Genomic DNA, 14666 nt, shown 5'->3' with positions numbered 1-14666 from the left:
TTACAAACAAATGGTATTGTTAAACTTTATTTACTTCAATCTGAGACTAATATTTTACAGTAATTGAATCATTCACCCCTAGTCAATACTTTACTGCATCAGAAAGTTTGTTATTAATCTAATAAGTATGCTATTTTGTGCTATTCTAACGCAAACGTTGTTTAATTCACTGGTTATAATGCAAACTTTTGCACAAATTCGATATATCCACTACCTTCAAACCAAACAATTGTACTTATTTAGCGCATTTCATTTATATTTCTTGTAATTAACTTATGTTTCTTATAATTAACAAACTAAACTAATTACTTTGGCATGTTAAAAACCTTATTTTTTACTATTTCCTATTCTATCAGGTTCTATATTGCTGTTTTTATCAACTTATGTAAGACCACACTCTGGTAAATACACATATATTCTCTTTTATACACACGCACGCCACACACACACACATTTACACACATATACGAATATACATCTGACGTTTTTCAATATTTTGGTATGAAGTTTGCATCCACGCTATTCAAACAAGGGCAGGCAATGTAGTATTTATGAGTATTGGTAATCCCAAAGTGCTGTTTTTTGGTGTCCATGTTCAGATGAGAGTCTGCTATGTGCCTTTTGCAGGGGTTTGCATGTGAAATGTATGCATATTGAGCATTATTGAGTGTGTATGCTTCCAAGTTTCGCTGTTATTTTCCTATAATTCTGCGATACTGTAGAGAGTTCTCTCTTTTCAAGCAGTTTTCTTTCATTGATTGGATACTTTTTGGGAACTTAGCATTTTTTTATGTTATGAAGCAGATTGTTGTAGAATATTTTGCATGGTCTTTTGTGATATTGAGTGGGTGCTGTAATGGTAGTAAGTATCTTTCCTTCTTGTGTTGATGTTCTTGTGTAGGTTTCCTATTTTTGGTCAAGTTGCAGTACTTAGAATAATCGCTATTGTCTTATTGATCTACGAAGCTCCTTTGAATAATCATTTACATGTGACCCTATACTCCACGCTGTACTTTGTTCGGGGAGCTATCTTTTGAAGCCTTAGCATTCTGCTAGTACAGTATTATTAACGTAGAGGTAAATTAGTTCTTGAAAATACGTATTTTTCTGATTAACTATAGTCGCTTAGTTGTTCTAGCAGGTATAAGTAGTTACTGCTGATGTTGTTAATTTCATATTCGCAGGTGCTATGTATGATGTACCTTATTTGGGTAATTATAATTCTGTACTGTAAATAGCCTTGGCTGTCCATTTTATTCTTATGTTGTTGAGTTTCTCCATAAGTAATGCCCTGTTTACTCTATTCTATGCCTTGTGGCTGCTCGATAATAAGATTGTAGGATCCACTGCATTATTTTATAATTATGTATTCAATTTTTTAATTTTGTATAACCAATTTTGACCTGGTTGTTTAATCGTTATCATCACTTAAATAAATATGATTATTATTATTATTATTAGAACAATACACAGTTAATTGCACAATATTATATAACAATAAACAATTATTAGTAACAGAAACTTGTTGAAAACTGTAACTTGAAGTGTAAATATGCTAACTTATGTTATGTTATTCTAGAGCTAATGTATTTTATTCGTGTAACTTTGTACTTTTGTATTTGACTTAGTGCTGTATTAGGTTTCATACTGTGCTCAACACATAAAATAAACGATTATTATTATAATCGACACAAATTCCATGGGCATTGGACACAGACTTTATACTCTCACACAACACAGACTCTATACTGTCCTCAGAAAGCGTTTACATTGACCGAGTTTACGCGCGAGTGAAAAATCGATGGGAGAGGAAGCAACTCGGTCGAATCGCTGTCCTCCGCGGACAGCCACTCGACTGTCCTGACTACTGGAGCGAGTACTGGCTCCAGTACGGGGAGAGTAGCTCGCTTTACCCTACTCGCTCCAGCTACTCTCCCGTCTACTCGACCAATGCAAACCAGGCTTTAGTGACAGTGACGGAGCCAGTGTCTCTCATTTTGTGATGTGTAATGGCAAGGTATTGTGCATCAGGATGCACCTTCATTCACAATAAATTCTTGGTTAAACAGATTTTGGAACCGTTTCTTTTTTATGTATATAGATCTCTAATCCGGACACCCTGTATATTGAAGTGGAACTATTCTGACTGGAATTTTGCTGTGTCCGAAATGGAATATACCAATGGAAATCAGCACTTACCAAATGAATGACATTGGCCACATGAAACTCTGATTCTTTAGATCCAGTCGTTGTCAACTAAAACCAAATTTTATATTTTTCAACAATCCTGGACATAATCGAACCAATATTCCCTGTGACTATGTCATAATTTATTTATTAATATTAAATATTAAATAATAGAAAGCTATTTTCGAGTAAAATTGTTGGGATCCGGGACATCGACTTATTTTTCCTTTTTTTACTGGGCTGCGGGCTCACTGATTTAATTACATTAGTGAATGACACTTACAAAGGAACACCTATTTTTAATTCAACTTGAAAAAAGGACTATATAGAAAATCAAGAGGGCATTTTAGTAGACCGTTAATAATTAGTTATTATGTCCGAAAAATTTTGAAACGAATTAAAAATATTAAAGCCTAAATTCTATTACAAAAGAATAAAAATAGGCAAAACCCCGAACCATAGTGTCTATTTTGCAGTTTCAGTGGCAAGGACATACACGACACTAGCCAGAGATGTTTGTAATGGAATTACAATAGAAATCAATGTATGAGGGTTGTTCCATATGTGTTTTCGTAAAAAAATCTTAGATCATATACTTTTTGGTTCATTACTGCTTACACGACAAATAATAATAATATAAAGAAACGGCCCCTCTGATACAGTGCATACACATTTCCAGGTTATGTACTTCGGACGAACCAAGTAGAACTTTTTGATTGATTGATTGATTTGGTGTCTTAAATCCCTTTATGCATAGTGAGGCTAATCGGGACTAGACCTACAGTTTAAAATGGGATCCGAACAACTATGTGCCTCCACCGGTATCGAACCCGGGACCCCTTGATTACAACGCGACGACGCAAGTAGAACTTTTGCAAGGAAGTTTAAACTGCTTGGCTGGTATCAAATTGCGTCTTCATTTCTTGACCCAAATGTACTTCAACTTCTGGGTGAGGCAGCTAAACGGGTAAAAAATTCACAAAAAATTGAGAGAGCAAATATTAGTTAATTTTTGAACATGAATGTACTGTACATGAGTTGAAATTGCTAGTGTACGTGACAAATGTTAATATTTTTTTTTAATATGGTGTCAGTAAGATGGCGTCCTTGGTTTTGCACACATTGTTGGAGTCTCGGAGTAAATCCGCCCATGACGTTATGCTGACATATTGGTAACCTTTTTCCTGCCTGTCCTCGATGACTATGTCCCAGATGAAGAAGCACTCTTCCAGCAAGATGGTGCAACTAGCATATTGCATTCACCCAATTTGACGGCTCCTGACTTTTTCCTTTGGGATTACCTCAAACCTAAAGTATTCAAGGACAACCCTCCAAGAACCAGGAATAATTTGAAGGAGCGAATTCGGCAAGAGATCCACAACATTCCGTTGGAGATGCTACGATGGGCGGATTTACTCTGAGACTCCGACAATGTGTGCAACACCAAGGACGCCATCTTACTGACACCATATTAAAACAAATGAACATTTTCAGGTAAACTAGTAATTTCAACTCATGTACACTACATTCATGTTCAAGAATTAACTAATATTTGATCTCTATTTTTTGTGATTTCTTTTAAATCTTCCCGTTTGACAGCCTTGCCCTATATTTATAGCAACATTTGTAGGATACAGAAAAACCGAAAACCGGTATAAAATAATTCACGCACAATGATTTAAATTGGGGTTTTATTTGCAAGAGAACTACATGATTTAGAAAGAACAGAATTCAGCATCCTTAGTTCTTTCGTAAATCCAATCCATGTAAAACGAAAGATCTACGTAAACGCCCGGAGAGTTGGGCCTTGCGCAACCCAGGCCCCACGAGACAACTCCTGTGAAAATAATGCAAAGTTAGTCTAATTTATAAATGTAACATTCGAAACCAAGGTGGATAGATGACAGGTGTGTCAAGTAAAGGCGGTGAAAGGGCATTGGTTAACGGTTAACTGAAGATCACTTCATACAGTTTCTAAAAGAAACGTAAGTGGAAGTGCAACTAGGCATATAATGTTCTTAATCAGAAAAGAAGAAATATATCGAAATTAAACTGTGGTCAATTGCGAAATCACAAGCAAACATACACAGGACAACTATGATCTTCTATGGGCAATTTTTATGTAATTTATGTCTGGACTGGCGTGTGCAATGAGCACCGCCTCCTGGTAACAGGACACAGTTGCCAGTTCCTACTGCATGCAGTACCTCCATCCTGGAATTTGTTTTTTAATAAAAAAAAAGTCCCGAATTGACTTGAAAGCCCCTATGCAAGTTATCGTAGTTGTGGGGATGTTTTATGAGAATTTTCTTAACTGGAGGAAAGCATCACCCCACGTCCCTCCAACTTTGAGCACTGCTGATCCCACTGAGTAAAAAAATCTGAGGGCGGCTTTGGTGGTCACATCTAATACTCCAACAGCATTCGCCGACCACCGTGGTGGAGTGGTTAACACAGCGCGCTACCTGGGCATGGATGGTCCTTGTGACTCACCGCCCCTAGGCACAAACTTAATGTGCGCCCTTCTCAAAAGAAAAGTAGTAACTTATTTGCACTGACCCAATACGTAAGTTCCGTCTGAATATGTGATTGAAAATGGTTCCCCAAGGTCCAAACAGATTTCTGCCTTGTTAAGAGTGCCAACTCGCAGTTTTTGTGTTCTTCAGAATTTTCGTGTGATGCTAGAATATTTGAAATGTTTTTCCAGTCTGAAATGCCGCGAGTTGTGATGTTTGTCTTGCCCTTGAAGAACCTGCATGATGCACAATAAACGGCACCAGTGCTGCACGAATATACCAAATAATTCCGCAAAATTGATTCTCCATTTACAAGTTTACGAAAAAAACACTATTATTTAAAAATCTTGTCTTACCTGCTATGAGTCTTTGCGATTTAGAAAAATCGTTTTCAGCATTCTGATTAATTCCACGTCTTAGAAGAATGTCAATGGCCGCGGTGGCTCAGTCGGTCCAGTCTGGCGAGAGCTGCGATACAAGGTAGTTGTGCGAACGCTCGCTCGTACAACTCCCGATCACGCGTACGCGTAGCCAGTGCTTTACGTAAGTGTCTTGTGGAAGTTTAATACATAGAAGTCAAATGGCGATTAAAAGGGTCAACACTCTGAAAATTAATTTCAGCAATATCAGAGACAAACCCACGTCGACGGGATTACACCAATGGATAAACGACACATTGAAACTAACACCGGATCAGGTCGTGAGTATCGAGTTAGATCACTTTAGAAAATGTTTGTATCTGAAGCTAGTTTCGAAGCTTGTGTGTGAACGCTTGTTGAATCAATCGAATGGATGTTATGTGTATAATGATTCGGAAGGTGCCCATGAGGTTTTAATGACATGGGCGGACAGTGCAACAGTAATAGTTCGACTTCATGTGATCCCAAGTGAATTAGACGATGACCCGATACGAGTAGTGTTGAACCAATATGGAACCATACATACATTAGTAGATGAGAAGTATAATGATGATCATATATATCCAGTACGTACGGGCAGAAAAATTGTAAAGATGACCTTGACCCGTTCAATACCTTCTTACGTGTCTATAAGTGGAGGGAGGTATTGGGTCACACATAATGGTCAAGCTAAGACTTGTGCAGCGTGCGATTCCCAGGAACACTTCTTCAATCAATGCCCCAATCGACAGCGATCATCAGCAAGAGTGGGTGACAATTCGTATGCAGGAAAAGTCCGACCCATCCCGTATAACCTGAACAGCACAGAAGACGTGATCACCAGTGAGCCTACAATACTCTCGGGTGTAACGACCAAGAAACAAAACGAACCACCTGCATGTGTCAGTGATGAGACAATACAGGGTGTTCCACAAATGTCGACCAGAAAAGAACAAATTGCGTCAAATGAGGAAAGTACTGAAGAATTTATGGAGAGTTCAGTGTCAACCAAAGACGAGGATCCCAGTTTGCCGATCACCAACACTTTTAAGGAAAGAGAACCAAGGGAAACACTTGAAGATGCACCGACAACAGATGAAAATACCTTGCAGATGACTACCAGGGACCAGTCTCTCGCATCATCACCTACAGTGGGGAGGCAGAGACGGAGGAGGAATCGTCGCGTCGAATCGATCAATGGCCCTCCAGCAAAGAAACCAAGTGAACAACGTTCCCCTTCGCAAGTGAGGGATAACCTGTCCCAAAGTGTACCCAACAATCTGGAAACAACCCTTGCTCTTGATGATAAACATATGAAGAATGGCTCTACAGAAAGTCTGTAAGTACTTTTGTTATCCAACATTTGACATAAAAGATGTGTTATTAACTAGAAGTGTTCATGTTCCCTTCTCTCGCCCCCTTTTGTTGGTATTGAGTGTAAGAGAAGGTTTTGTTTACGGGTTGAGTTAAGAGATATATTTAACAGAAATGTTAGTGACTGGTACTTTTTGGTGTGTATTTCTATTACTTGTCACGAATAACCTAGATTTGAATACCATAAACAATATGGCGCAAGATACAATATTTCATTTAGCCACGATTAATATAAATAAATTTACCTCGACAGTAAAAATTAAAGCTTTCAAAGATTATTTAAAAACTTATGATTTAGACATTGTATGTATACAGGAAGTCGGTATAGAAAACCTTGAGGTAGGAATAGACTATGTAGTTTATAATAATAGTAACCCTCAATTTACAGGAACGGCAATAATTGTTAAGAAAACTATTCCTGTCTCTAAGGTATTATACCATCCATCAGGGAGGATTACATGTGTATTTGTGGGATCGGTGTGGATATGTAATGTATATGCACCCTCGGGTACTGCAGCAAGGAAGGAGCGCGCAGACTTTTTTAATACCCCTGTTGCGACAGCATTAGGAGGAAATCGACAACATTTGATATGTGTGGGCGACTTTAATTGTACTTTGCGAAAAGAAGACCAAAACCCCGGATTTAATCCCTGCGACAGTTTGCAAGCTCTAGTGAATGGGTTTAAGTTAAGTGACGTATGGGAGAAAAAACACCCTCACGAGTCAGGCTACACATATATAAGAACCGACTCGGCAAGTAGACTGGATCGATTTTACGTAACCAGCAGTTTACTTTCACAGACTAGAAGAATAACTGTACAACCAACATGTTTTAGTGATCACCTTGGAGTAAACATGAACATTCAGTTAAATATAGCTCACGTTAGGAAAGGTCGAGGATACTGGCGTTTTAATATACAACTATTGCAAGATTCCACATTCCGTATGGAATTTGAACAACAGTGGAAGAAATGGGAATCCATGAGTTTGCGTCAGAAAGATTTGATTCAGTGGTGGGACTCTTTCCTCAAACCGTCCATAAAATATTTTTGTCAACAATACAGTAAACAAAGAATGTCTGACTTCTACAAGAAATATAATTTTTATTATGCTGTATTACGTGAACTAGCCCATAAAATAGAAAGTGACTCCTCACAATTGCCCGAATACAAGAAAATGCAAGCTGTTGTCTTGAAGATGTACAACCAAAACTTACAGGGATACAACTATCGTAGTCAGTTACCTATGTTCGATCCTACGGAACAACCAACATTATATCACGTGTTAAAGGAGCGACAAAGAGAACAACGGAAATTAATCACAGAAATAGAAGATGAGAATGGATGTAAACATACAAATTCAGCGGATATATACCGATATCTCGTCAATCACTTTTCCAGTAAATTTAGAGCCCAGTCTACCACAGAACCACCAGATCTATCGATTCTCGCCAATTACATTCCGAAGATAACAAAAGAAGACAACAAAATGCTGGAGCAACCCTTTACAATGGACGAAGTAAAGCAAGCGGTAATGACAGGAAAGAAGAATAAAGCGGGTGGAATTGATGGCCTTCCCATGGAACTATTTCAAACCTTTTGGCCCCTGATGAAAGACTTAATGACAAGATGGGTAAACGACGTTTTTCAGGGTCAACGGATGGGTCCCTCAAGCTTGTTAGGAGTTATGGTGTTGGTACCGAAACCTGGCCGCTGTCAATCTGCACAACATTACCGGCCAATAACGTTGTTATGTGTAGACTATAAAATTTACGCACGCCTTCTTACGAGTCGTTTGCAGCTATATACACATAAAATAATTGGTAAACAACAACACGTATTTGGGAACAAAGGAAGAATATTTGAATTATTAACTACCTTGAGGGAAATAGTAGCCTTAACACAAGATGAAAAGGAATCTACAACAGCAATTTTAGCATTAGATTTTGCAAGTGCATTTGATTCCATAAAACATGATTATCTATTTGCATTATTACACAAAATTGGATTAGGAGATAAAATTATCGAGGCGGTCCAAGGTCTCTATTTCCAAGCAAGAGTAAAACTTAATTTAAATGGAACGCTGACGAAACAGTTTCCTCTGCAACGAGGCCTCCGAGAGGGATGTCCATTCTCACTTCTCGCCTTTTGTTTAGCGATAACACCTATTATAAACTGGCTACAGGATGAGGTAAAAGGAATCGAACTATATTCTCAAACACACCGAATCCTGGCATATGCAGACGATGTGACTATAATACTTCAAGATGAACATGACCTGAAATCAGTACAAAAAATACTTGAAGCAACACAAGAAATAACGGGCTTGACGGTGAATTACAAAAAATCGAAAATTCTACAACTAGGAAAGCACCCAGCACATTGTTATAGATCCTCTGTCTATGAGATTGTAAAGAACGTGACGATATTAGGAATAGTTTTCGGTACCACCTTAATAGAAACCAAAGTAAAAACATATAATCAAGTAGTGACACGCCTCCGACATGCAACTTTTTTAGATCGGAGACGGGAATTATCAATAATAGCCAGAGTAACCTATGTTAATGTGTTTCTCTTTTCTAAAGTGTGGTATGTGGCGCAAGTCTTAGAACTCCCCAAACCGAAAGCTGCTGAAATACGGCGTATAGCAACACAGTTTATTTGGCAAGCACATGTATTACGGGTCGCGTATGAGACACTGTGCCTACCTGAACGGTTTGGAGGACTTAACCTGATGAATGTTGAAATAAAAGCACAGCCACTTCTAATACACCGCAACATAAAACAGTTATTGAGTACAACACAGAATCTGACAGGGCATGTGCTACATTCTTACTTACGCGATGTCGAACTTACAGCCCCTGTCTTAGTGCCTAAATTAACCAGTACTCTCAACTATTTTCAAACGACGATGGTGGAATTTACGTATTTACTCATAGCATGCCCGCAATTACAAAGTGAAACAATTACGGGTAAATTCTTATATCGAATGCAGTTACAAAGACGACGAGTGATGCCAAGAATACAAACCGTACACCCTACTATCCAATGGTCAAAAGCATGGCGTAATGTAACTGCACGACACATACCTACACCTGTGCGATCTATGTGGTACTTAGCGGTGCATGACAAAGTCTTGACAAAACAGATGGCGCTCCGGTTACAATTGGAAGGGAACGAAGAGTGCGGATTTTGCAATCAAAGTGATACTTTGAAACATAGACTCAGTACGTGCTCCGAAATACGTGATGATTGGCAATACCTTTCCCAAAGACTAGGAAAAATGTGCCGACTTCCTGCCAACTACCTTACAGTAGACCACATCCTACTTCCAGACTTTAATTTTTATCCAAAAACCAAATTACAGGCTGTGCAGTGGATTATAGCTCAGTATGTGTATTATGTTTTAAAGAAGAGACCAGCCAAATGTGAAGAATCATTACAGAATTATGTACAAAATGAATACTTACAAGTGAACAATTACAAGAGAAGTTTGTATGCAAACTTTTTACAAAATGTACTAATGTAAAAGAAATAGTGTAACTTTGGCACGAGTGTAGCTTAATAACAATTGATTAATGTACTTCATAATGTAATGTAATATCTTATGTAAACTCTGAACATACTGAAATAAAAAAAAATAAAAAATAAAATAAAGTCGGTAACGCGTCTGACTACCATACTAAAGGTCCCGGGTTCGATCCCCGGCCGGTTCAAATCCGGGAACTTTTCTAACGGTGGAAGCGGCCCCGGCGCCCACCCAGCGTCGAATAACATGGGTACCTGGGGGAAACCCTGGGGGGTAAAGGCGGTCAGGGGCATGATGCTGATCACATCACCCCCACTCACGACCGGATCAAGAAAGTGTGGGGCGTTACCCCCACACCCCCTATACGCCTTCATGGCATGGTGCTATGCACAGGGGAACACTTTACCTTTTAGAAGAATGTCAATTGTAGACTCATTCAGACACCACTCGGCAGGATCGTCACTAACGAAATTTGCACTCTCACTGTCACAATCAGGAACTCCTACGAACTGAGGGGACACTACCTCAGGTGCACTTTCTTCCTCCACTAAACCCACAATATTTTCGACATTTTACGTTTCACAGATGTAGCCGCTTCCACTTCAATTTTTGGACTGCTTTCGGAAATCACTTGTTCCTTTCGCCTAAAAAACGTGTCCACTGTACCAAGCTTTTTCTGTAAGGTTGCTTCTCTTTCACGCTTTTCGTTTGCAAGTTTACGATAAGCCGCCCCACTTAACTTTGTTCGCTTCATGCTGCCTGCTGCATAAAAAAAAAAAAAATCGCAAACGCACTAGCAACAAACTGAATGCACCAGCCAGAGAATCCAGTAAGACAAAAACTAGTTGCGGTCCACGCGAAAGCTGCACTCACTCACTCACTTATCAGCAGTGTTTATGTGTTTTGTTTTTTTTTGTTTTTTTTTAAGACTGGCATTTAACTGGCCATTAACAAACGCTTAGTGGAAGATCGAGGGGTATGTATTTACAAAAACAAATCAACAATGGCTGGACGGCTTGCATTGTCATTGTAAGCGATAAAAGCCACAGCACGGTTTAAAAACAAATTAATTGGCGCCTGAAGGAGGCAGAGTAACGAAACATTTTTTGATAACACATAAATCCGATACATCAAGGTTTCTTTCGTATGAAGCGAAAGTGTTGCAAACCGTTGATTTGAAACATTGGTTTCATAGGTCTAAATTGTCACTGTGTACGTAAGACACTTTTTATTATTCTTGATATTCTGAAAAAAAGATTTGCCGCCCCCAAGGGTTGCCGCCCCTAGGCACATGCCTAGTGGGCCTAGTTGGTAATCCGCCACTGATACTAGCAGTTTCAATTGTATAACTTTTCAAAATAACAAACACTTAATGCGATTTGAAAAATGAAATGATTTATTAGTTAATGTATGATAATTTATAATACTGTGACGTTACGCATTGAAACAGAACCGAAATCATTTTTAAGATAAAAATTATAATATTTTTGCGGTACCAAAAAATTCATTTATGATAGATATCCTTGTTCGTATTGTTAGCAATTCTCGTTGCACTTTGCATACTCATACTAGAACTATACTAATGACTACACACTGTGGTGTGATCTACGCTAATGAGTATAATACAACCAAATATATATTTAATGTTCCTAGGAATTGATACTCGTGAGACAAAAGTTTATTCAGACTATAGCTACACAAAACTACTCGTAGATGAAAATTTTCAATAATGGAAATGTGTAGCAGGAAATCGCCGCAGGTATGGTTGTAACGTTGTAATTGATTAATTTTCAATTAAATGTAATATTCAAGAAAAATCTTAATTTCTGTTGTGGACGTAATTCTGTGATGTTGTGATGGACCCGTTAATTATTTTAAGAGTTACTGTGAATCATTTAATGCAATTTTTATGTTAGGTATTGCATTCTAATACTTTTCTCTAATATGTATGCTACTTTACACTCTACTTTGATGTGCAATCATAGACAGAACTAAAAATTTACATATTTTGTGTTTTGTCATCTATATTCACACATTCCTCTGTGTTCATCTACGAAAGAGAATGTTACAACTTACCTCACTCAGCGCTACAACCAACCCCCTTGGTGCAGCAGGTTGTAACAATTGCAAGGTTACTATGTTTTGTTCTTTAATTTCTCATAAACGGCTCATAGTTTGTTTGCACTTATTGCATATTTTAAAACTAGAAATAAGTAGTTTATTGTGTGTAAAATTTCGTTTATGGACTGCCACGTATACATCGGCAATATACTCGAGAACAAAGAGTGTTACAACCATACCCGATCTCTCCTACTGAATAAAAGTTTATCAAGTGCACTTTTATGTACGTATATTTTATGGGCTATTGGGGTTGGAAGGGAGCAGTTGCATTACTTGAACACGATGAATATGTGCGCGTGCATTTACGATCCCGTCGAGTCTGCATAACAAAACGAGATACAGACAAAGAGAGAAAAATAGATAAGCGAAACGAAATACAGAAAAAGAGAGGAACTAATAAACAAAGCGAGATACAGAGAAAGATAAAAAGAAATAGACAAAACGAAATACAGAGAAAGAGAGGAAGTAATAAACAAAAGAGTTTGCACTAATGCAAGGAGTAAAAATGTTGAACAAGTTCTTTAGGTTCGTTCCCAATCAGCATTAACTAAACAAGCAAACCATGGAAGCGGGCATTACTCCATGTCGAGAACACGAGGAATTACATCCGACGAAGATCGCGTATTTCTCTTTCGCATCCGGGCCTGTACCCAGAATTTCCTTTTAGGGTGGTGAGGCAGAACCGAAAATGTGAAACAAAGAGAAGATCGAAAATTGATTAATTGAATTCGGTTATTTTATGTCGCTTTCTGCCACTTTGGTTAATTGCGTCGACGAAGATGAAATTGATGATTGAACATTCACAAGGACCATCCATGCCCAGGCTGTGTTAACCACTCCACCACGGTGGTCGGCGAATGCTGTTGGAGTATTAGATATGACCACCAAAGCCGCCCTCAGATTATTTTACTCAGTGGGATCAGCAGTGCTCAAAGTTGGAGGGACGTGGGGTGATGCTTTCCTCCAGTTAAGAAAATTCTCATAAAACATCCCCACAACTACGATAACTTGCATAGGGGCTTTCAAGTCAATTCGGGACTTTTTTTTTTATTAAAAAACAAATTCCAGGATGGAGGTACTGCATGCAGTAGGAACTGGCAACTGTGTCCTGTTACCAGGAGGCGGTGCTCATTGCACACGCCAGTCCAGACACCAGTATTCAAGATGGCGGGCAACAGTGTGATCGTGTACACGGAACAGCGTGTGGTTATGATGTTTTTAGTGAAGGAGGGCATAAAACCAGCTGAAATTGACAGAAGACTACAAGCACAGTACGGTGATGAAACACACAGCCGCAGTAAGACATTTGAATCGTGGAAGCTCTTCAAATACAGCCGTACGTATGTAACTGACAATGCCGGTCGTGGTGGTTCCAAGCCCCCAGCAGTCATTCCTGGAAACACTCAGCGCGTGGAACAGCTTATCATTGACAATCGTCGCATAACCTGTCGTGAAATTGCTAATGTGTGTAATCTTTCGGTAGGAACAGCAGAACTGCCGTGTTCTGCATGCTCTGCATAAGAATCTGAAGAAGAATCGGCCTGGTTTGATCACGAAGAGTGTTCTGTTCCTTTAGCACAATACAAAACCTCACATCGCTCAACGCTATAGCTTCTAAACATTCCAGGAAATCGGCTTACAGTTCGGACTTAGCGCCAAGTGATTTCCATCTGTTTGGACCACTAGAAGAATTCCTGGAAGGTCAATATTTCAGCAGTGATGACGAATTGAAGCAGGTTTTCCTAGAATGGTTCAAACGTACTGACAAATCTTTATATGCCGAAGCTTTCCAGCCAGGCATTAGTTAAACGATGGAATAAGTGTATAAATGTAGCAGGGGAGTACGTCGAAAAATAAAAGTAAGTTCCACCCCTTGAAATTAGTTATTTTATTTTATAAACTCAAAAGTCTTGGATTGCTTTAACACCCCACGTAGTTAAGAGATTCTGTCAATCGGAATTCATTTTACTGCAATGTTTCTTCTTTTCTACTTGTAATTGTCTTGAACATTAATATACAGAGCTGCGACCTTAGAAAAACACCAACAACTTTCACAGTATGTAAAGGACATCAACACGGACAAATTTTTCGTGGAAGTTTTTTTTGCTCATTGGGGTCTCGTTTCGACGCTACGTGCCATTGGAAAATAACATTTTATATCCCGTAAGTATGCAACCCCATTCTATGGCTTCTTTCACAATGTTTTAAAGTACAAACAACGGTAAAGATAACAATAGATAAATTGTCCATCGCTATTTTCATTATTTTTATTCTACATTCTGTGTTGTGTAATGGAATATTATTCGGTTGATTCGAGGCAAGCGTTGGCCTCTACTTACAGACATTTTCACTTCAGTTCATTATCATCCCACTGTGGAAAACAACTGAATGAAAATGGCGATGAGCAATTGGCGTACTGTTTCTTTTGCCGTTGGGCGTTCATGAATATTGTCTACAAGCATCCAGAAGTTCACAAAATGTCAAGAAATATGCCTTCAGTAATTTCTCTGCACCTCCAAACAAGGGCGTATCCAGAGGATGT

At 38.6% G+C, this 14666-nt stretch overlaps 1 protein-coding gene across 1 annotated transcript; it reads left to right on the top strand.

Annotated features, from left to right (window-relative positions):
* Positions 1 to 13288: 13288 nt before the first annotated feature.
* On the top strand, positions 13289 to 13645 carry LOC145995104 (protein GVQW3-like). The gene has a single exon (XM_083131639.1). It carries the CDS (start codon positions 13289 to 13291, stop codon positions 13643 to 13645), a length of 357 nt encoding a protein of 118 aa, XP_082987765.1.
* The last annotated feature ends 1021 nt before the right edge of the window (positions 13646 to 14666 follow it).

The sequence above is a fragment of the Lepisma saccharinum genome, chromosome 11 (assembly GCF_977018435.1).
Source record: "Lepisma saccharinum chromosome 11, izLepSacc3.1, whole genome shotgun sequence".
NCBI classification, from domain to species: Eukaryota; Metazoa; Arthropoda; class Insecta; order Zygentoma; family Lepismatidae; genus Lepisma; species Lepisma saccharinum.
The sequence above is the reverse complement of the archived record's forward strand: the minus strand, read 5'-3'. Positions and strand labels throughout refer to the sequence as shown.